We start from the raw sequence: 25,701 nt of genomic DNA, 5'->3' as shown, positions 1-25,701 counted from the left end.
ATGAAAAACAGTAGACGTCTAATCAAGGAATCAGATAACCTTACCTAGAAGCTTATCGTAAAAGAGGACATTGACAAACATTTATATACGCACACACAAAGTGAAGTCTGTTTTGTTCATTTAAGCCTGCACAGAATCAGTGAATAAGAAATCAACAGAAAGCACCTCTAATTTCTTCAGAATTCTAATGCCTATAATTCATAAACAATTTCCATAAATATTTTTGGCTAATTTTATATTGCTTTGAGAAACCAACAAGAGTGTAGCACTTTCAGCTCCATTTTGCCATATTTAAATCCAGTTTCACAGAATTCTACAGAACTTCCCTCACAATTAGCGCAGAAAATGTGAAAAAAAAAAAAAAGTCTCATCAAGCACCCCCCACCACAACTTGTTTTTATTGAAGATTTTCAATCTACGAAAGACCTATACAGAGCAGTGGTATCAAAATGGCTGACTAGACAATTAAAATGTAGCGCACAGAAGCAGAGTGAGTTGAAGCAATCAGACTGACACAGTTATAGTGCAGGCTAATCCACTAATACAGTACATGAGTGATTAAGTGAGTACATCTGTCTTTCAGTGAGAGAGAATGTGTGTGCTTTTGCGTGTGTGAATTACTGGTGCGGTAATTAGCTGTAGTAGACAGCGGAGCACTCTACAGAGCGACCTGAGAAGCCCAGCCAGTGAAATGTAAATATGTATTGATTTCTTCATCTGGCTGTAAGGTCCCAGGCTGTTTTCTTTTCTAATACTATCTCTAGCATTCTGGAGCTGAAGCCTGAATAATTTATTAACTAGAAACAAGGCCGTTTTTTCCCTCACTTAATGCAGCTATGAAAGATAGGCTTGTAGTTACAAGCACTAAAAGTGTCTCCATCTCTTCCCCTTACTTTAATCGCTCATTTACCTATTCTTTATCCTTTCTTTACCCTCCTAGTACTTATTCAGTCTGTTCCAACAGGATTTACATTAATATGTGTGTTCAGATATATATGGTTTACAAGGACTATTCACTAGCACTATTCTAGATTATATACATGTAATTATGCTATAAACTTGGTTTATGAGGACACCTCAAGTGTCCTCATAAACCAAAAGGCTTAAAAAACATACTAAATTATGTTTTTTTTGAAAATGTAAAAATGCAGAACGTTTTCTGTGAGGGTTATGTTTAGGGGTAGGTGCAGGTTTAGGGGATTGTCCTCGTAACCACAAATACCAACGTGTTTGTGTGTGTGTGTGTGTGTGCGCGCGTGCGTGCATGCGTGCGTGCGTGTGTGTGTGTGTGTGTGTTTAAGCAGTAAACGACTGAATGGAGACTACAGTAGGCTAATTAGCTTTATAGGAAGTACTATTGTATTGGAAAGACCTCTTTAATATCTCTGCTGTTTCTCCTGAACAGCAACGACATAATATTGAAAGCAAATGAGAAAAAGACTTCAATAATCTCAAATGTGTCTTCTCTATAGTTTCAAGAAGTGATCAGATTTGCCAAGACACTAAAGTCTACAATCAAAAGTCAGAGATTTCCACAAGAACTCAAGCATCTTTCATCAAATTCTTCCAAAACCATGGTATCTTAGCCATGCTATCAAAGTTGTTTTTATTATGCTATGGTCTTACTGTATGTCAAAACTGTCTCATTTGTATCTTATTTTATTTCTCCAATGTATCCTGAGCTGTGAAATGGCAACATCTGAGCAATAACATTTTCCACAGGGACGTGCAACACTCTACTCTATAAATTTACGAATCAGCCTCCTGATATCACACACATTAGGTCTGCACAGTTAATCCAAAAAATCGAGATTACAATTATGGCTGCTACAATTAACTAATCGTGAAAAGTGTCAATTACAGAATTACATTTAGATCTATTCCCGTTGAATTCAAATTGTGTATTAAACATTTTTTGGCAGGTGCTATTTGCACCCTGGTGCAAATAATGGTATATGCTATTTACACCCCAGTGCAAACAGTTGCAGATATTATTTACACCCCAACCCTGGTGCAAATAATTGCACCTAATTGCACCCTGGTGCAGATAGTGTCAGATACTATTTGCACCCATACTTAAATACTAACATAAAGTATATGTTTATTGTTTATCAGCGTGTTTATTGTGTTTATTTAGAGTCCCACAGACACACTATTAGCCCCTACCCCTAAACCTAAGCTTAACCTTACCTTAGAAAAATAACATTGGTTCCCTATCTGTCACTGACTCGAAAGGCCAATGAGAATTGGCATGTGGAATTTGCATGCCTCTCCCCCGGACATACGGGTATAAAAGGAGCTAGTATGCAACTACTCATTCAGATTTTCTCTTTGGAGACGAGCGGTTGTATTCAGTGCACTGAATTCAAATTCCCTCCAAAGACGTACCTCAAAACTGCTGGATTTATGGTGCATTTCAGCGGCTTCTCCCCCTCTGCATCCATGGAGTGCAGAGAACGCCCCTGGGTGCTTCGGCAGAGCGAAAAAAGAGAGTATATTCTAAAAGAGTATATTTTTATTCACAAAAAGAGCAGCACACACACGGAATGTCTTTTTAAAGATGCCTTTCCATTTGTGTGTTATTCCTGGTTGCGGTCGTTATCTCTCCACTTCTGACGGCCACGATCGCTGTCTTATGTGGAGACATCATTCGTGGATGAGTCATGTCCTCATTGCGAGAACATGACCATGGCAACGTTGCGTAAGTAAGAAAAGCAAGCCACCCCAGCGGCTCTCCGCACCGGTCCTTCTACCTACAGGTTTGAGGCCGCGTCGGTTAGCACTGGGGGCGATTTGGGGATATCAATGGGACCATCTCCGCCGGGTATCCCCCCACGGACCTCCCATTCCCCAGCACGCTCGCTTGCCCCAATCGGGCTCTCACACGAGACCACCGGCTCGTCTCAGCGTGAGTTCGACTTCTCGTTCGGAGCTCTGGAAGACAATGAGTTATCGAGCGCAGCATCGGAGAGCGGGCTCGTCCAGTCTGACGCAGAGGCTTCAGCTGGGCTTCCTCCTTCGGGAACGGTCGCCCAGTCTCACGCCGACACGGAAATGACGGACATGCTTTCCCAGGCGGCCGCAAACGTCGGGCTTGAGTAGAACCCTCCACTCTCCCCTGAACCCTCGCAGCTCGACGATTGGTTCCTGGATCCCTTTCTTTTCTTCCCAGAAGTGCATGAGGAGCTGACAAGATCGTGGGAGGCACCTTTTACTGCCCGGTCCCGGTTTTTCATCTCCCCCGCTCTCACTACCCTCGATGGTGGAGCGGCCAGGGGGTATTAGGTGATCCCCCAGGTGGATAAGGCGCTCGCGGTGCACTTGTGTCCGCAGAGAACCGCCACCTGGTGCGGGCACCCGAGGTTCTCAGATCCCCCCTGACGAATTCCCCTGAGGAAGGACCTTCTTTCTCAGGAACGGGGCACCATCTGGCACCCGCGACCAGACCTCTGGAATCTCCACGTCTGGTCCCTGGACGGGACGCGGAAGACCTAAGTGGCCTACCACCCACGGTGGAGGACACAATCACTCAGGCTAGGGCTCCCTCTATGAGGCGCCTATACGCCTTGAAGTGGCGTCTGTTCGCTAAGTGGTGTTCTTTCCGATGCGAAGACCCCCAGAGATGCGCAGTTGGATCGGTTCTCCTTCCTGCAGGAGAGGTTGGAGGGGCGGCTGTCCCCCTCCACCTTGAAGGTGTATGTAGCTGCTATTTCGGCTCATCACGATGCAGTAGATGGTAAGTACTTGGGGAAGCACGACTTGATCATCAGGTTCCTGAGAGGCACTAGGAGGTTGAATCCCTCCAGACCGCGCCTCGTCCTCTTGTGGGACCTCTCCTTCAGGGTCTACAGGGAGCTCCCTTTGACCCCTTGGAGTCAGCTGAGCTTAAGGCACTCTCTTTGAAGACTGCGCTCACTTCCATCAAAAGGGTAGGGGACCTGCAGGCGTTCTCTGTCAGCGAATTGTGCCTGGAGTTCGGTCCGGGTTACTCTCAAGTGATCCTGAGACCCTGAATGGGCTATGTGCCCAAGGTTCCCACTACCCCTTTTAGGAATCAGGTGGTGAACCTGCAAGTGCTGCCCCAGGAGGAGGCAGACCCAGCCTTGGCGTTGCTGTGTCCGGTGCGAGCTTTACGCATCTATTTGGATCGCACGCAGAGCCCTAGAAGCTCCGAGCAGCTCTTTCTCTGCTTTGGTGGACAGAGGAAAAGGAAGCACTGTCTCCAAACAGAGGATCGCACACTGAGTCATCGATGGCATTGCGATGGCATATCAGGCTCAGGAAGTGCCACCCCCTGCGGGGTTACGAGCCCACTCTACCAGGAGTGTGGCGGCCTCCTGGGCCCTGGCCAGTGGCGCCTCTTTGGCAGACATCTGCAGAGCAGTGGGCTGGGCAACACCCAACACCTTTGCGAGGTTCTACAATCTCTGGGTTGAGCTGGTCTCGTCCCGTATATTGGCAGGCACGAGCAGGTAAGTTCCGGGACAGCTGGCTGGGTGTACCACTTGCGCATAGTGCCTTTCCCCTCCCTTGAGGTGAAGACATGCGCTCTTGACTCCCAGTCGTGTTCACAGACTGTGATCCCTGGATGACTTTCCTCCTTAGCCCTCAGGCAGTTGAGTTTGCAGAGAAACTCACTGCCGGCCCAGTACGTGCACTAATGAGACCCTGTACTGAGGTAGGTGCTCCACATGTGCTGGTTCCCCAAAGGCGACCCCATGTGATATTTTCCACAAAATCATTTCCCTGACGGCAAACTGCGTCTTCCTTGGGCAGAGGCCCCTTTCCCCCCCGGTCGCCATGCTCTGTAGAAACTCCTCCCCCTTCGGGTAGGACCTACCATGGGACCTCTCCACATGACATACTTCCGACAAGACTCGGTAAGACCATGTGATGTATTCCACTCAAAATACCCCCCCCCCCCTTTTGGGCGGGGTGTGGTCTCTGTGGTGTCTTCCCCTTGGGAGGCCTGGTGTGCTGGCTACGAGGCACACAGCGGTCTGCCCGTCACACACCACCAGTTCACGTAACACAGTTCAGATAATTATGGCATTTTGTATAGGGACTCCTAGTGTCACTACATCGACACAACATCGAGTGAGTGACAGATAAGGAACATCCTGGTGACTTTCGCAACCTCTGTTCCCTGATGGAGGGAACGAGACGCTGTGTCCCTCTTGCCACAACGCTGAACTACCCGCTGAAATGGCCGGGACCTGGTCTCGGCTCCTCAGCACAAAACCTGAATGAGTGGTTGCATAACAGCTCCTTTTATACCCGTATGTCCGGGGGACTTCGCAAAGCAAATTCCACAAGCCAATTCTCATCGGCCTTTTTTCAAAAAAGCAGAGGTGTTTGGGGCTCCCAAGAGTGACCCCTAGTGTCACTACATCGACACAACTTCTCATTCCCTCCATCAGGGAACGGAGGTTACGAAAATAACCAGACGTTTTACTAAAATAACCAGAGTTTCACCATGGTATTTTTTGTCAATTTACAGAAACCACAAAATTAACCATGGTTACTATATTACCACCATATTACTATACTAAAACCATGGTTAATTGCATTAAAACTATGGTTTCTGCCAAAAAACATGGTCACTGCAATATAGTAATACAGCAATGCAATCTACACACAAGCGATGCAGAGCTGCGGAAAAAAGTGCGATTGACAGACCCCGCCTCCATATCAAACCCTTCTCTGCACTTCTCCGATGAAATCAACATTTATATACCTTTTTATCTATTATTTTAAGTAGTATTAAATGAAATATTAAGAGTGGAAACAAAAGAGTTGGACAAAACGCGACTTCGAACCACGGTCGCTAGGACAACAGTATACATTCACACCGTCTTTGCACCCCATGCCACTGCAGCAACATCTGTTGTTTCGTTTGTCATATATTTCTGTGGTTCCACCAGACTATTGGGGTTAAAATAGCTGCACTGTGTGGCAGATGCTATTTACACCGGGGTGCAAATAGACACTCCGCATTTTTTTTCAGTGGTTGAGCACTGTAACCAACTGTAGACATGTTCATTGAGTACATAAGCATATCAGTAATGGTAAGACAAAACTAGAAAGCTCCCATTATAATATAACAATATAACAGCGATAATTAAGGAACAAAGTTCTAAACTTGTTTTTGGAGGTGTAGTTTACATAAAGACTATGGCTTGTAATTTGCCTCAAACAAAAAAAGAATTGAATGTAAATTATTTTTATAAAATTCTAATTCTATTTAAAGAAATGTATAATTGTGGTTACATTATATTTAGAATGCCTGTAATCAGATTACAGTTACTGACTTTCAATTAAGTTAAATACTTTAAATTACTTGGGTAACATGTACTTCCAAAATAATATTATATACGTATAATACATTTAAAACATGAATTATGTGAATATCTGTTCGCGTTTTGCGACAGCTGAAGAGTGTGCCCCCTAACATGTCAATAAACAAGGAGGAAGTATAGACATTATTTTGACTTTGCTGAGAGGAAAAATAAAAGCTTTTCTGTAAAAAGTATTTAAAAAGTAACTTAAAAGTAATTACTGATCTGATTACTTTTCCGATGAAGTACTTAGTAAAGTCAGTAATCTGATTACAAAATTCAAGTAGTGATCAGTCATTTGTAATGAATCACTTTTGAGTAACTTACTCAACACTGGACATACAGCATTTTATGTGATATATATATAGACATTGGTTTGCAAGTATAGTAAACACAGGCTAGTCTCACGTAGCCAGACTTTTGACTTGCAACTTAAAGTCAATTTTCCAGCTTATTCTGGCAAAGAACCGTCTACTTAGACAGGAAGAGACTGTTTAAGTGGCATGTAAAGTGACCAACGACAGTTTTTTTTCCGTGCCTCACTGTTATTCCTAATCATAACTTCCTAAATGCTCATAATATCAGCTCAGTACCTTTTAAACACAATGTGTAGTGATGAAAGGTGCTCCATACATCTGGCTAGCACAAGGTAGCCTACTCACACATAGGGTTGCCACCCGTCCCGTAAAATACAGGATCGTCCCAGATTTGTCCCGTATTTAAGCTAGTCAGATGGCGTCACGGTGAAGTCATTCCAGATCATCAATTTAACATTGATATAAGTTGGAAAATTTGCCTACAGTGGGTAAGGGATCCACACATTGTGCTAAAACATGCTAATACTGTGGAGGGTGTGGTAAGGGACCGTCTCAAAAGTCCACAAATGGTGGTAAAACTGTAGAATTTTTTCTATATAAATGTTCAATAAGATCAAACAATGTATGAATACAATCATAAAAAAAGTACAGGTGAAGGAAAAAAAATTATCAAATTAAATACATAAAAAAATGTATAAACCATCCGAAATGTATACATAAATAAGATAAAGAAGACAAATAATCAAAAACATTTAAATAAATATATTTTTAACATATAAATTATGTATTTATTTATTTTTTATACGTCATGGGTCAGGAAAGTTCTAATTTTAGCATATAAGAAAGGATATATAATTTTTATTAATTACGCATATTAACTTTGAAACTGTGGTATAAATAAGGGACCCATTTAAGTGTCCCTTATTTTAAAACTTCAAAAGTGGCAACCTTACCCGCACAGGTAGAAATATTTGCCAGAGTCTGGCAATGATAGTGCCAACAATGCATATATGTGTGTATGATTGAGAGCTGATAGCGATATGAGTAGTAATAGTGGTTGTAACGATAAAATGCATGTCTCTGTGTGTTCTTGAAACAATAAAACAGTAGAATTTAAAATAAAAACGGTGGTTGCAGTAATGTGAGTGTATATATAATGCATAAAAAGCTGTATGTGTTTGTGTATCTGGTAGACACAAGGTAGTAGGTAGAGGAGTGTGGCAGAGGCGATGGGCATTAGCAGTAGCAGCACATGACTACAGGAGCACTAGCATGAAAATTCAAGCCTCCACATCTTTTTTTCCCCACTCTGCGCCCAGAATAGATTTCTCCAAAGTCAGCATCACACACACATTCGCACACATACCACCCAGCCACAGAAATTAATAATTCACAACTAGAACACAAGATACAGAAAGAGAGAGAAAGTGAAAAACATAAGAGGGTAGTGAAGAAGAAAGCTAGCACATACTTGCTGCATTGCACAGGGACATATTGTACATACCAACACATAGGCAAATGTCATTTCAAATGTCATTAAAGGAAAAGTTCATAAAAATGAAAATTCGGTCATTAATTACACACCCTTATGTCACTCAAAAACTTCATATTCTTTCTTCTGTGGAACATGATAGGAAAAGTCTGCAGAGTTTATTTGCCATATAATGACACTATGGCAAAACAATAAATAAATAAACCATAAAACCACAGTAAAAGCAATTGATACATCTCGTGCACTATAGTCCAAGTCTTCTGAAGCCATTCGATCACTTTGTGTAATGAAGAGACCAAAATTTAAGTTATTATTCACTCAAATCAAATTAACCTAAACTCATACTTGAAATATAGCGTATGGGTTGTATTTCTTTTACTGTGGTTTATGCAATGTTTTTAGCGACTATTCACATATATTAAATGGCCAAATTCAACCTTGTGTGATCCACGGAATAAAGAAGTCATATTGGATGACATTAGGGTACTGTATGTAAATAATGACAGAATTTTCATTTTGTGGTAATCTATTCCTTTAATACAGATCATCCGACCACAGAAGACAGATAAGGAGTTCCAGGTTTCTCTGGATTACAGACCTATGGTGAGGGTGTTTGTTTACATGAAAGGTGGAAAGGTAAGAGTATACGTTCATAAATCGGTTTGTAGCCTCTGTCTGCCTCATCTGCAGCAGCTGAACAATGCTGGGTTGCAATATTTCGGATGACTACACTCATTTAGTCCCAGACATTAGGAGGTATGAAACCACCAGATTGGGCCCGGAAGCAAACACAAACAAAGACATATATAAGCATAGACACACTTTGCTTATCTGAAATAACAAGACTCTTATAACTAGCTAACAAAAGTTCTCATGCCAAAGTGTGACTTGAATGCCATTTCTAATTTCACGCACAGACATATTAATTTTCTGAAATCTTTTACAAACATTCTTGCAACACATCCACCTTTATGTGAATTAGACAGCAAATCAGAAAGCAAATCTTGGCACTGTTACTCCACAGAGGTCCAGCACAGCATAACCACACCTCGACAAAAGCCAAACATAAATTATATGTAGTTCATTAGAATTATAATATCCAAAAACAATCACAAACCAAGTGGTATCTGCAAACAAATAATGCTAATCCTTTCATTAAAAAGAAACTTTCCTTTGACATTTTTTTTCAGTTACTTTTAACCAACTACTCCAAAGGTGATTAAGTAAAGGATAATAAAATAACAAACTAGTAATATCAATAAACATAAAATATTGATTTGCGTTGAAATTATGTAATTATGTGAGAAGAAATAACTCGCTAAACAGCTAAAATCCACCTCCGGTGTGCGTCAGAGTTCTGTTGGTGTTTCCTTATAAAAAAGATCGTCTGACTCCTCAAAATTCTGCCTATTACAAGACTACTTGCCAAATAAATAAATAAATGGACATGAAACATTAAATTATTTTAATAGCTTACTTGTAGAGATCACACAGTGAGCCGAGAAGCAGGAGAGACGGTTCGCAGAACCCGGATGAGCAGTCTGATATGTCTAAATCCCCAGATGTGCGGTAGTTACAGAGCAATATCTGACCGGGGATAGCGCCATTGACCAATCACAATCGAGTATTCCAGAGAGCCGTGTAATAACGTGCGATAACAACTGGTTGACTGTACATTATCCCTTATATATGTGACGTCATTTTCCCTCAAGTTGAACACAGGTATCCTAGCAGAGTAACCACAGATGTAGATTATCACATATGTTCCATTAAGCTTGACTACTAGTAAGTGCCCAAATATTCTTTTGTCTTAATTTGAACAGTATATCTATTGTTTTATAACTTCCTGTTAAATGTTTTGCATACACACACACACATGCACATTCCTACACATGTACATTGTAACCGTTTGAACTATTTGGCAATAATGTTGTGAGACACTATCGTGTAAATGAATCTGGAATGACAGAGTTTAACTCCCTGCTGCCCAAATGGAAGAGAAGATCTGAGATGTAGAGACTGTACTTTATACCTCATCATACACACAGTTAAGACACACAGGAACACATGTTGTGAATCAGAAGAGAAGGGAGGGAAACTTTAAAACAGCATTTGCCTGATGACATAGCTGTATTGTCCAAAGAAGCTTTATTTACTGTGCTCTCAAATACATTTCCAGTGTTAGTGATTCAATAAAAATAGTGAAGTTTCTAAAATTAATATCACAGGGGGACCAAGGATTTGTCACAATTTCAAGTGACAGCTATACACTTATTGCACCCTTGCGATATGTATGCATTTAGGCGTGTGTCTCTAACCATGCTTCCATCCTAAATTATTTATACACAGACAGGCAGTCTCTCTCTGCCACTCTCTTATTCCAAAATGACTTCCTTTCATCTGTTTTTTAGAGTCTAGAGTCTGTGCATCTACCCTTTTTAAAGCTTCTCTCCTTTTATATTTAATTCTGCTTCCCTGCTTCCAAAGACCAGTTTTCTTTAAGATCAAACTTATATGTTTTTATACTCTTAACTACACAGTTTATTTATCACAACTGTATGTTGTGCACCTTGTAAATAAGATAAGATTTGCAAGAATAGATTTTTTAGTTTAGGAGTGAGGGTGAGTAAACATTATCTCTCAGGAAAATCAGTACTATTAATACTGTGATCAGATACATTCAATATAACCACTTTACATTGGTGCCTTGTATATGTGTGTGTGTGTGTGTGTGTGTATATATATATATATATATATATATATATGCACTACCGTTCAAAAGTTTAGGGTCACTTACTCATTCTTTATTTATTTAATTTTTTTCACATTTTAGAATAATAGTAAAGTCATCACAACTATGGAATAATATAAATGGAACTATGGGAATTATGCTGTGACTAAAAAAATCCAAAATAAATCAAAACTGTGTTATATTTTAGCATCTTCAAAGCAGCCACACCTTGCCTAGAATTTGCAGAAATGTACTCTTGACATTTTCTCAACCAACTTCTTGAGGTATCACCCTGGGATGCTTTTTAAACAGTATTGAAGGAGTTCCCATCTATATGCTGGGCACTTAGTGGCTGCTTTTCTTTATTATTCGGTCGAAGTCATCAATTTCAAAAACTTTTTTTTTTAAATAAAATTTTTGTTTTGTAATTAAATAAATTAATATGTTGGCACAATTATATTTTTGTCTACAAAACTAATTTCAAACATTTAAGCATACGCCTTCAGATCAAAATGTTTTTAAGATCATGAAAAACATTTCAGGCAAGTGACCCCAAACTTTTGAACGGTAGTGTGTGTGTGTGTGTGTGTGTGTGTATGTATATATATATATATATATATATATATATATATATATATATATATATATATATATATATATATATACCTGATGCATTATATCTCTATAATAGATTTTTTAAATTTTTTTTCACTACACAACAATAGATTATATTTGAGAACAAATACTGACATGCTCTTGCCAAACCCTCATGCCAAATCTATACAGATTCACAGGTCAATCCAAAACCCTGATATAGTCACAACAGTATGTCCTCTTTCCTAACACAGCTTTACTTTAGAGCCATGGCACATTCTGCAGCCTTTTTAAAAACTATGGTTTCTATTTCTTATCCAAACACTAGTCATCAGGGTATGCCGTTATACAGCAATTTCTGTCCAGGGCCCATATGCATACAACAGAGAACAGACTCCAAGGAGGCAGAAATGCAGGAGGGAAGGAGAACATGCCATTGAAAACTACTCTTTCAGTTCGCTGCTGTTATTTTTAGCCTGGCAGGAATGACGGAAAAGAAGAGTGCAAGAGACATGGTAGTGATAAAGGAGAAGGGTTGGCATGTCATTAACAGAGAAGAATGAAGACAAACGCGCGCGCGTGTGTGTGTGTGTGTGTGTGTGTGGTTTACGAGGCCTTTTTTTAGGTTACAAACTGGTAATTACAAGGGTATTATGCTATAAATATGGTTTATGAAGACATTTCTAGTAGAATGTCAGCACCTACTAGAACAAAACTAGCTTGATTTTCTAAGCTGGCATCTATTGACAATGCATAAAAATGCTGTACAAATATAAATACATGGTCATCGTACCAAACAGTACTTTGCTTGAGAAAATGTAGGAGAAAGTGAATTGAGAGAGAAAAGGAAAGAAAAGGGGAATAAATCATTTAAATTCCGCAGACTGAATGTAGATCACTGCCTCTACACATGGAAGAATAACACAAGGGCTCCCGACTCACAATCTCTCTGTCTCCCTCTGGTGTCCACTCAACCACTCTTTCTCTCTTTTCTTCCAACTCATCTATTTATAGAACAGTGTCTTTCTATGGTTAATTCGCCATCCTTTCTTCTCTGTCATTCTTGCGTGAAAAACTGTACATGTAGATTTTCAATGATTCAATTATTAGTTTGTTCTATCAATTACATTTTTGTTGAACCATTCATGCAATCCTCTTAATTGAGAACACACGAAAAGGCTTCAGGTACAAAATCCAATCAACTAAATCTTTCCTGACTAGATGCATGTTTTGAAATACAGAAGTGAATCAAGCACATATTCAGTTCACCTCAGATAGATGTACATACAGTATGTGCACTCCAGATAGGCTGCAGTTTCATAGATGTCAATTAAACTAAAATTAGAAAATACAGGTATAGAGTTACACTCCATTTACAGTGCAGAGAGGTAGGCCATAAATGCAGAGAGAGAGAGTGAGACAGTGTAGACATTGCAAATATATTTTCATGGTTCCATTAACTCTGCAGAGAGGGTGAAAGAACAGATGCAATGTATGGTAATCATAAATATTCCAGCCTGACTTCTCATCTAATCTATGTCTGTGGGTGCAAATGTTGACCAAGCTTAATGTAACACACTCTTTAGATTTCTACTTCTGCAATACATATAATTTTTATAAGAGAATTATATAAGATATAAAACAGAATATTATAAATAAAAACTATATACAGTAAAACACTTCTGATTAAACTGGGTTCAAGTCTTTGGACCACAAGGCCTTATTAGATTTTGCCAGTGGATACATTATGAGAATGAGACTTACTGAATAGAGTGGCTTTCAGACAGAGTTTGAGGTCAAAACCCACTAAAGGCTCTGGCAGTGTCAAAAGGGAAGTGTGTGGGGGAATGTTTTGTTGATTTTAAATCCTTAGAGGTAGGCTATAATAAAAAAGGCAGGAGTGAGTAGTGTTCTTAAAGGGATAGTTCACCCAAAAACGCCATCCCAGATGTGCAAAACTTTCTTTCTTCTGCAGAACACAAACAAAGATTTTTAGAAGAATATCTCAGCTCTCCACATCCATACAATGCAAGTGAATGGTGATCAGACCTTTGTAGCTCCAAAAATCACATAAAAGTAATCCATAAGACTCCAGTGGTTAAATGTATACCTTCAGAAGCGATATGATACGTGTGGGTAATATACAGGTCAATATTTAAGTCCTTTTTTTACTCTAAATCTCCACTTTTTACCAGCCCCGACCAGAAGGTAATGGTATACAAGAAGAATGTGAATCGCCAAAAAAAAAAAAAAAACACAAGTAGAAGAAAAGTAGTAAAAAAAGGACTTATAAATTTATCTGTATCTCACCCACACCTATTATATTGCTTCTGAAGGTATAAATTTAACCACTGGAGTTGTATGGACCACTTTTATGATGATTTTATGTTTTTTAATTTGTTTTGTTTTTTGGAGATTCAAATTTCTGTCCACCATTCATTTGCATTGCATGGACCAACAGAGCTGAAATATTCTTCTAAAAATCTTTGTTTGTGTTCTGCAGAAGAAAGAAAGTCGTACACATTTGTTATGGCACGAGGGAGAATGGGTAAATGATTAGATCATTTTCATTTTGGGGTGAACCATCCCTTTAATTCAAGACATCTTTTAAAGTTGCAAACTATTTTTGGAGACTTTTCCTCTTGTATCAAAAGATCTGACTAAAAGCGAAACAATTCAAGTATTGGATTATTCTGTAATTATACTTGGGCACAGGGCAGTAGCTAGTGGGGTGAAAGGTGGAAATTATTCTAGGAGCCCACAGTTCCAGGGGGGCCCCTCAACAAATTCTAAACTGTATTTTTTAAGAGGAAAGGGGCCTAGAGCAATATACAGTCAGGGGTCCCAGAATACCTTGCTATGGCCCTGCTTGGGCATCCAATCTAATATAACAATAAAGCAAAACTTCTGCAGCCAAGTCATAATTTGGAAGCTTCAGTGAACTATGGGAAGAAATCATTAGGGGTGGAACACGAAGGCCCTCTCTGGACATACTAAGTGAAAAATACAAACTTCAGCTCAATTCCAATAATCAGATGCTGGTTGTTGATCAAGCTTACCAAATCAGATCAAAACGAATGCAAATGCCAGTGAAGCCATGGGAATAACATACAGCACAGACCTTAGTTTTTCCACTTTCAACAACAAATATATGTATTAAAGAATATGTTGACCAGAGTTTCAGTTCTTCTTTTAAAATGGGACTGTATAAGTAAACATTGCAGGGAAAAGCTAAAACTTAATGTACACATACAGTAAGTAAAGCATTCTTAAGAAGACTAACACTGCCCATTTCCCTGCAGTGTTAAATAATCCATCTGTCCTTAAAATGGGTATCATGGTAGGCTACAAAGGAACGCAAGAGCCTTGGCCGAGCACATATGTCCCCTAAATTCTCCTGGAGCTCTTGGAATATAGGAAATGGTGGCTGTCCCCCCTCCCCTCATCTACCCTTTTTCACCATCTCTCTCTCTCTCTCTCTCTCTCTCTCTGACTGCATATGCTGACATCAACAAGCCTCCGCGTCACACAGCGCACCTCACTCCCGTGCGTAATACACCGAATGCCCAACATAAATAGTATCTATTCATCTTGCCAAGGAACAACTGGACAAATAATTTGTACAAGTATGTGAAAAATCTTAATGGTACCATATTAAAAAAAAATAAAAATACAAAATAAAAAATAAAAATCTACAAAACTATCATTAAACAAGCAGCAATGGGATTCATCGTTACCGTTTGGGTTGAAACATGTTCAGGTGATCTTACATAAAGCATACAAGTGCATACCTTCAACTGTGGGCCTTGAGGTAGGCTACTCACAGCGGGGCATTTAAAAGGATATGGCCATTCTGTGATCTTTTTGGCGTATTTTCTCACAAAGTTGTCCTCACTGAAGATGAAGAGAGATCGGTTAACAGTGAAGCAGTTTTGCCGCACCGGTATAGGGTTGTAAAGGGCCATAGTTCTGGCTCGCTGGGCCATTGACTGCTTGTACATTCTCTGTGGAACACCCGGCGGGCCGCCCTGCCTGTTACCGCCGCGGCCGGGTCCCACTTGAGCGTGTCCTGGTCCTCCGCCATACCTGGACGGCACCTCATCTCCGAACCGAGCCATTCTACAGACACCAAATGCCAGTCTTCACGAAGCAGGAGAGAAGGGAGCGAATATTCAACGCGACCACACCACATTACATCCCATCTGCTTCCAAACGTAATACGTGGATAACTGTACACATTTGTCTTCCTGGCGTTAATATGACGATTGGGCTCCAGGATCTGATGCTTTGATTTCTTGGCAGAGGAAAATATAGGCTAGCTAAAAAAAAAAACAACAACAACAACAACAACAACAAATGAACAAAAAAATCTAATAAAATAAAAATGGGAAAATTGTGCCTTGTGTTTTGTAGTTCACAGGTTCGTTGCCCACTTCAAAATACAAAATGGTCCATCATCACCTCAACATTTTATGTCCAAAATCATGCCCAACCTTTTTCCACGGCCATGAAGCTAATTATTGAGTAAACCTCTCGTTTTTTGCGGCTCCATCCTGATATTTTTCAGATCTCGCTCTCCCTTTGCTCCTCTTGCTATTCCTTGGAAGTTCAGGTGGCATAGCTACAATTAGGCTATTTTGTGCGATCTAGGCGTAATGGCCAAGTGAACAAAATGAAAACATTTAGAACAATCCTTTGAGTTTTTTATTTTTATTTTTTAATTTTATTTATTTTTCATCTGCACATTCTGATGATTAAACTATCAACATCTCTTTAAAGCAGGACAAATTGATTAAAATGTAATTGTTTATTTATTTCGTAACATCCGCAATATTTGGCACAGTGTAGCTATCGCCTTCGGTCACCTCTCGCTCACGTTTACTCGCATGCATTTGCAATCTCCACTACAGTCAGATGTTAATTATTTTTCATCTTCTTCTTTACAACACATGTATTTGTTCGGATGCAAAAAATAGATCATCACAAGGATCGATTAATTTTTATGTGCGCGCTGGTAAGTTGTCATCCTTTTCGCCAGAGCCATTACAGGCATTTCAGTGCAAGAAGACCAATCCAAGCGTCATAAAATCCAACGAAGGGACACACGGTGATAGAGGGTAGAATCGTCATCAATCGCGAGGGGAGAGCGGCGAAATCTCCGGGTTCCCACAGCCGCTCTCGTTCCCCTTCACTAGGCTTCGGGTCGCGCAGGATCTGCTCATCTTCTCCGAGTGAGGGCAATCCATGCACTAGAACACTCGGATCCCTCTTTTCCTTATTTCTGCCAGTGTTGAGCTGTCTGTTAGCCTTGGTACTCTCCGTTAAGCGCCCCTGAGAAAAAAGGAGGGAGAGGAGGAGGCAGTTGAGAACGAAATTAGGGTGGGGGCTCTCAGGATATCAGTTTACGAAACACAACCCGAGCGAAACAGTTAGCTCTGATCAGCTGGCAAGCTAGCTAATCAAATCGGCGCTGTTCGTCTCCAAATCTCTGGCAGGACATGACGCACACACCCCCACTGATTCATTGTTCCTTCCCCCTTCTAACTCCAGAATGTAACTGTACATTCGACCGCTACTGTCCGAATGTGTTCTTAGCCCATGTGAGGTGCGCACAGCTTACCTGTCTTGATTTATCGCATGTAAATACCATTGGTTTGTAAGATTGCGCCGTTTTAGAGATAACGGAACATAACACGCTGACAGCGCGTTGTCAGGTTAAGGACTGTTTGTGCCCAGTGGTCGGGGATGTGCGCGCTGGGAGACAGTTGCGCATTCAAACGTGCGTCCCTTTGGAACGACTGCGCTTTGCGGGGGCACGCAGGGCGAGGATCGACTATCGGCTATTCTTAGAAGCAGACATTTCGGAATAAATAGACAGAGATTTCCCATCAGCACTGCTACAATTGACAACTCTGCCTCTCCACAAACCCAGCCAGCAATCTTGTTCTTTTTAATTTAAGGAGCAGACGAGTCTTCTTTAGGCAGAGGTGTAGCCTATCCATTATGCCAGCTTTGGACATGTGTAGGCTATTTAGAGTGGTCAAAATAAATAAAATGTTGTCTATTTGATATTAAATATTAAGTGTTTGATAAACTTGGTTTACAAGTGAGTGAGCATAGCCTTATTCAAGAGCATTGGGGCACGGTTGTTTTGCGAGAGACAAAAAAATCAATAGTCCCACACGACCTTAACAGTGCTCACCATATGATATCACAGGATATACAGTACTGGTCCTCTTACAAAGAGTCTCATCCCAGTGCCACTGTCTGACATTGGTGGGCATATAGTCACTGAAAAATACGATGTGTTGGATTTACTTAAAATACGCATGTAGCATTTTTGCATCATGCTTTTTAAGTAAATTCAACTTATGTTCATTTTATGTCAGCATAACTCGAAAACTTTTGTTAGATGTACACAAATGTATCTGTTCATTCAAATTTATTTGCCTAAAAAAGTATGCCTCATGAACAAGATGAACTAATAGCATGCATGCTGTTTCAAATTATCATGTATTTTATTGTTTCTACTTTATTTAGATAAAATAATGACTGAGGTCTGTCATTAAACTTGATTCCCCAAAGTGCAGATAAAGCTACAATTCAACTAGGCAATTTCACATGTACTAGGAAACATTTCATTGATTGAACAGATTCCAAATTTACCAAAGGGAACACTAATCACCCTAATGGTGATTTTACACAAAACAACCAATTACAGTATAACAACATTAAAAATACTAAAAAGAGATAAAACATCAATGAATTTTTAATAACAACGAATTAAATGCCCCAATAAGTTCCTTTTGACCAAACAAACATGCTTAAATTATTCATCACAAGGGCTTATGGGTAGTTCTGTACTTGATTGTTTGAGTTAGTACTTAAAATCTTAATTTTATGGATTTTTAAAGCAAAGAAGTTTAAGGAACTCACATTTATTCATATACATTATGAGTCACTTTAAGTTCACATTATAACTGATATTGTGTTGTACACATTAATACAAATTAAACAAAGTTTTAAATGTTATAAATATATACGTTTCTGAGAAGCCATTTATTTTCATACGCGATATATATATACACACACATACACACACACACACAAACACTACCATTCAAAAGTTTAGTTATTACTTACTCATTCTTTATTTATTTATTTATTTTTATTTATTTCACATTTTAGAATAATAGTAAAGTCATCACAACTATAGAATAATAGAAATGTAAATATGGGAATTATGCTGTGACTAAAAAAATCAAAACTATGTTATATTTTAGCATCTTTAAAGCAGCCACACCTTGCCTAGATTTTGCAGAAATGTACTCTTGACATTTTCTCAACCAACTTCTTGAGGTATCACCCTGGGATGCTTTTTAAACAGTATTGAAGGAGTTCCCATCTATATGCTGGGCAATTAGTGGCTGCTTTTCTTAATTATTCAGTCCAAGTCATCCATTTAAAAAATTTATTTATTTATTTATTTATTTGTTTTTATACAATTTTTGTTTTGTAAATAAATAAATTAATATGTTGGCACAATTATATTTTTGTCTACAAAACTAATTTCAAACATTTAAGCATACGCCTTCAGATCAAAAGATTTTTAAGATCATGAGAAACATTTCAGGCAAGTGACCCCAGACTTTTGAGTGGTAGTGTACATATTTTTTTCAGTAGTCGTGGTATGAGTGCCTCTCTCCCATTTAGTTTGGACTGACTTCCTGTCAACTTAGTGTTATGAACTCCCCAGACATACAGAATATCTCAAGAATTAACACAAGATCACAGGACCTGCTGTGAGAAAAGAAAATCTGAACTTCAGAGCAAGGATGTTCATTGCATCTTGGTTCATCCCTTGATCTTGCACAACAAGCTTTGCACTATCTGAACAAGCATGCGTGTGATCAACCGTATGCGATGCGTTTAGCATCATTCCAGAAGAGCCTGGGGTCAAGAGCTCAAGCAGGCAGAGCAGGCACCAGCCTCCAGCCTCCAGGCTTCAGTCGACATATCAACAACAGCTGACAGACAATTTACTCATGTAGCTCTGAACAGACTAAGCTGCAGTAAACCAAGTGAATACAGAAGAGGTTTCGATGAAATATGGCTCCCAGGCTTGAACAAATTAGTTGTAGTATGGCATTTTAACATAGCCTATTCTATTCATTATTGGGAGGCCCACGCTGGAATTTGAAGAGTGAAGTGTGTAACCACGACAGTAACTCGGCGAAACATTGCATGTCTCATCTCAAATAGGCTATTGCATGCTGTATGGGAATGTGCTCTTATTTCAATAATTCCAATATCATCAATATAAATACAAATAATGAGCCCTGTCACTTTATAGTTTCATACATGGTTTAATATTTCACAAAGCTCTGTTAAGCAAGAGTGCTGATCCAATGATAGAAGCATCTCGTATGTCGCCATGTCAAGGTAGCTGTCCATGGTCCTGAAACATTGTACACAGCAATGGATGTTACTTCTGAACAATTTATTTTAATTATTATTATTTATTTATTTTATCCTATAATTATTTGTCTTGTCAGCAAAAAAGAAGACATTTTTATTAAATAAATTTAAATCAACCACAATTTCAATTAGGTCTACTTTAATATTTATTTATTTATTTAAAATGCATTAAAAACAAATACATTAATTATAATTAAAATAAAAACATGTTACAGCTAAATACAACATCTAAAAGTTTTTTCAGAACATGCAGAGCATCTATGCAACCATCTTCATTTAATTGCTGTTTGTTGCACACATTCACTTATATATCAATTAGTTATAAGTACTTAGAATAACACAACTGGAGTGGTGGACTTCAAATTCTTAATAAATTCTTACTCAAATTTTTACGTGCATAGTATTAATATGATACAGCCTACAATTGTTGCAGATGTGTGTGGGCAGCCAATAAATCCCACCTCACACAGTTTTTCCCCTCATGGCTTTTCTATTAGTTTATAAGCACCTATGATCACTATTAATGTGTATTGTTTTATCTGTAGAATTTCTCATTGTTTTTGTGAGTACATATGTTTAGGTATATGCCAGTTTGTGATGATCTATATGATTATCTTCAAACTGTTACAAATGAAAAACCTTGAGAAGAATGAGTTCTTAACTGTAGCCTAAATTCATTAATCAAACTACTGTGGACAGAGAAAAAATTAAATGCTATATAAAGACTCTACAGCAAAGGAATCAAACACCCACAAACACAAAACACAACAGGACTAATAATGTTTCTAAAGAGCAAACATCTTATTTGCCAAGCTCATTGACTGTCATACCCAGTACCATCTCCTACCCCAAAAACTCTGATCAAGACTTTTTTATCATCCTGTCTTAGAACTGACACCTGCATCTACAGGAATTCTGTACAGCTGTAATATTACATTGCTTAAACAGATTTAAAACATCAGCACTTTGTACTTTATTTTCCCCTGTATATAATATTGTGGACTTACTGGTTGAAAGGGACTGGCCTAATGACATACTGCAACCTCTGTGCTCAAATGTTAGAAGATAATAATAAAAAATTAGGACTTATAGAGTGTGCATGTATATGCATAATTTATATGCATCAACTATGTTAAATATTTTATGTTAACACTATTCATTTTAATGAACTTCTTTTGAATATTGTGTACATTAAAACATTTGTAACATATTTTTAGGATTTACATATTTAAATTTCATACCAAACTTCATCAGATTGAATGGTGTAATTTTTAACTAAAATTAATAAAACTTAAAATATGTAGTTTTATTTTATTCCGTTAAAGATTACTCAATTCAATTAGATGAAATTTTGTTATAAAAAACTGAAACGCGTAAATCTTAAAGTAATTTTTTTGCAGTGTATGTTTAGGTATTGATTATGATTATGTCTCTGTGGGGCTGTATGCTCAAACTCTGCTCTGATGTGTGCTGTAGTCCTAGTGTGTTAGCTTTGTCACACAGTTGGAGTTCACAAGGCGATTGCTATTGAATGCCAGAGCCTCCCTCCTGCTGCCAAGTAGAAACACCGCTCCCTCAGTGCAGTATTAAAGCATGCCACACTAATTTAGCACAGCAGCACAGAGAAAGCACACTGTCACCAAAAGAGAAAAAGAACAAGTCAATAAGAGTCTCACTACCGTGTACCCATAATAAACTGTCACATGCAAATCTCTAAGCTATCTGGAACAATTCAGATGCATTCATATGCACAAATTTGTATGTGTGCATTTGTGACTGCATATAATGGTGCCATAGGAATGTTTGTTAAAACCAGAGACAGTCGCATGTCCACATACACACACAGGGCCAATCAAGAATTCTGAGGTTATGTTGCTGTGCATTTGCAGCAGATGCCGAACTCAGTGACTCATCAAGTTGAATAATTCATAAACAGCATGTACTGTATACCTGGTTCTCTTCTCATTTAACTTTTATCTGTCAGATATAAATCCTACTGGTCACTGGAACAGACTGCACCACAATATATCACTCCTCTGTATGTGAGTGTGTCAAACAAATTAAATACACATACACAAAAGAGGGAGAAAGAAAATGAGACAGACTATATAGACATGATTGATTATTGTGATTATGGGCTTCTTTTGCTGGCTTAATCTAATATTTTTATTATAAAACAGTTATACAAATCATGGTCCTGTTATACTGTCATACTGAGACATACCGTGTGGGCATAAAGTGGGCCATCTACCATTGAGTGCCATGTTTTATTTGGAAAAGAGCCTCATTGCACACAGCCAGGGGCTTGCCTGATGTAGGTACAATACATTTTTAAACAGTGTAGAATTATTAAAAGCTCCAGTGCAGGGTAGCATTTCCTGACAAAACGTCAACTCCATTTTTTTTCAGTGCCTCTGTACCCTCATCAAAGGCACAATGAAAATTTTCTCGTCATTTACTCTGCCTCATGCCATCCCAGACGTGTATGTCTTTCTTTCATCTGCAGAACACAAATTAAGATTTTTAGAAGAATATTCCAGCTCTCTGGCCAGAACTCTCAAGGTCCAAATATCACATAAAGGCATCATAAAAGTAATCCACATGACTTCTGTGGTTTAATTCATGTCTTCTGAAGTGATCCAATCGGATTAAAACATACATACCAATTTGGTCTCATTAACAGCACCAACATGACATAAACAGATGCACTGATGGGTTAAAATGTCATCATAATGTAATGGCTATATTTTGTATAGATACAGTTACACTGAGTCACTAAGTTGTTGTGAACTGCCAAAGATTTTTTAATCAGAGATAAAGAAGAGTGCAGTAAGAATAGAGATGTTCTTCTTGCAAACATTTTAACTTTGAGCACCAACACAAGCAAATCAATTTTAACTGTTGCTTCATTGTCTTAACCTGAAGATTGCTGTTCTTGTTATTTAGCATCCCCTCATTTAGTGCAGTATTTTACCCACTGCTGAGGCAGTTACATTCCCTGTACATTAAAGACACTGTATAGCATGAAAAACATAATGACCAATGCATACATCAGTACCTAACAAAATAATCAAAGACAGTTGTGCATTCTCCATCACTTTGTGCAACCAGAAGTCTCAAAAAGAAGGAAAGAAGATAGAGATTTTGAATCGCACAATGAATTTTTTGATCTACGTTTACTGCACCTCAAGATCTACTTGTGCCTGCAACTGCTCCAAACATCTTCATCTAGTAAGTAGGCCAGCAGCTTTATGGGGGGAAAGGGCTGCAGTCATCACTAAATATGCTCACTCATCTGTTATACCTTCCTTTTTTTCCCCTTCTTCTCGCTCTGCCTCCCTCTCGTTTTTTCAAACCTTTTTTCTCTTTCCTGTTCCGAATATGTCTGCTGGACTCCATGGACCGTAGTCAGAGTAGCGCCATATTTAATTTTTGACGGGAATGAAAACAAAGCTGTGAGGGATAGAAGTAGTCAGTTGTACTGTTGTTAAAAATTGCGTTTATCGTTCAGCTGATGAAACAATGAAAATACATCTTACCGGTAACACTTTACAATAAGGATCCGTGCACTAGATAATACATTAGGTATCATGAACAAAACAATTAAACAATGTCATATTACAGCTTTTATTGATCTTTGTTAATGTTAGTTAATAAAAAATAAATAATTTCATAGTGCATTAACTAATGTTTACAAGTACAACTTTTGATTTAAAAATGTATATGTTGAAATTAACTTTACCTAATATTAATAAATGCTGTCAAAGTATTGGTCATTGTTAGTTCATGTTAATAAATGTTGTCAACCTATGTTAACAAATGGAACCTTATTGTAAAGTGCTACCATCTTTCAAAAAAAAGCTCCAGTTGTGAACATTAGATGTGATCTAGGACCTTTATAAAGTTCATGCCATTGTACAGACGGTAAGTCTGTCCTTAGCAGTGTTGGGCGGATTACATTAAGTATTCTGGTCTGAATACATATATATACACACATATATACATATATATGTGAAGGGTGCATGAATCAAGCCATGTACAAGGTTATCCTGGAAGAAAACTTGCTTCCTTCTGTTCTGACAATGTTCCCTAACTCTGTGGATTGGTTTTTCCAGCGGGACAATGCTCCATGCAACACAGCCAGGTCAATCAAGGTGTTGATGGAGGACCACCGGATCAAGACCCTGTCATGATCAGCCCAATCTCCAGACCTGAACCCCAATGAAAACCTCTGGAATGTGATCAAAAGGAAGATGGATGGCCACAAGCCATCAAAAACGAGCTGCTTGAATACCAAGACGCATGAAAGCTGTGATTGAAAATCAGGATTATTCCACCAAATACCGATTTCTAAACTCTTCCGAAGTTAAAACATTAGTATTGCGTTGTTTAAAAATGAATATGAACTTGTTTTCTTTGCATTATTTGAGGTCTGAAAACACTGCATCTTTTTTGTTATTTTGACCAGTTGTCATTTTCTGCAAATAAATTCTCTAAATGACAATATTTCGGAGAAATGTTGTCAGTACTTTACTGAATAAAACAAAAATGTTCATTTTAATCAAACACATACCTATAAATAGTAAATTCAGAGAAACTGATAATTTTGCAGTGGTCTCTCTCTCTCTATATATATAGTGAATTAGATCATATGAGATGTTTTTTAAAAAGTGAGAAATAATATTCACATGCCTGTATGTTACAATGTGTGTCACACTGAACTAGCCTCCTGTACATCTATTAAGCCACACACTTTACAGTAGTTATTTACATGAGGTTTTTCTGTCATCATTTAAACTGATTACTTCAAGTCCGTTTCCCTCATTCAGTCTTTGCATTAAGGCTACTTTCACATAAACACTTTCTCAAGTGAAGTAACATTACAGTAAAACTGTAACTCCCACTCCTATCATTTCAGCCGATGTGTATGCAGGGTTGGGGAGTAACAGAATACATGTAACAGGATCACGTATTTAAAATACAAAATATAAGTAACTGTATTCCACTACAGTTTCAATTTAAATCATTGGTAATTAGAATACAGTTACATTCAAAAAGTATTTTGATTACTGAAGAGATTACTTTGCATTTTATTGTCATTTGTTTCATTTAATATTTAGTCCTTTCAGATGGAAAACATTTATACATATAAATGATGTGATCCAAAGTACATTTGAACAGCGCTGAAACACTTTCTTATGATGTGTTACATTCATACGAGCAGACAGAGAAGTAAGTTTGAAGTAAGTTTGGAGCAGAAGAAATAGAAATAAACCTTGTGTAAACTCTCAGATTTACGCTAACCTAAAATGCTTTTTCTAGCCATTTTACATGCACACGTTACCAGACACGATCATATTTTTTTATCAAGGAAATGCACGTTGGATCATAATTTATTTTTTCCTAGTAAGACCTTTGATATTAGGGCAAAAATCGTATTCTTGATAATTATTTTTGTATTGTTTTCCTGTAAAAATATCTAAAAATCCTTAAAACAAGAAACAACACTGCATAAGATATTTAGGTTTTTCAGAGAATGTATTTTTAACATTGTATTTTGTCTTACTGTACTGGCAGAGTTTTTATAGTCAAAACAAGTGAAAAAATCTACCAGTGCTGAAGAAGTAATCAAAGTATTTAGAATACGTTACTGACCTTGAGTAATCTAATGGAATCCGTTACAAATTACATTTTACAGCATATATTCTGTAATCTGTAATGGAATACATTTCAAAAGTAACCCTCCCAACC

At 38.3% G+C, this 25,701-nt stretch overlaps 1 protein-coding gene across 1 annotated transcript in view; it reads right to left on the bottom strand.

Moving 5' to 3' along the window:
- The window catches only part of cacna1aa (calcium channel, voltage-dependent, P/Q type, alpha 1A subunit, a), a 125,831-nt gene extending 110,168 nt beyond the window's left edge, over positions 1–15,663 (bottom strand). The window contains exon 1 of the mRNA XM_051714551.1: positions 15,319–15,663. Within this exon, the coding sequence (XP_051570511.1) occupies positions 15,319–15,590 (272 nt within the window). The 5' untranslated portion in view covers positions 15,591–15,663. The remainder of the gene's footprint in view (positions 1–15,318) is intronic.
- Positions 15,664–25,701: the final 10,038 nt, after the last annotated feature.

This window comes from Myxocyprinus asiaticus, chromosome 13 (genome assembly GCF_019703515.2).
Source record: "Myxocyprinus asiaticus isolate MX2 ecotype Aquarium Trade chromosome 13, UBuf_Myxa_2, whole genome shotgun sequence".
Taxonomy (NCBI): domain Eukaryota; kingdom Metazoa; phylum Chordata; class Actinopteri; order Cypriniformes; family Catostomidae; genus Myxocyprinus; species Myxocyprinus asiaticus.
This window is presented reverse-complemented; position numbering and strand designations above follow the sequence as displayed.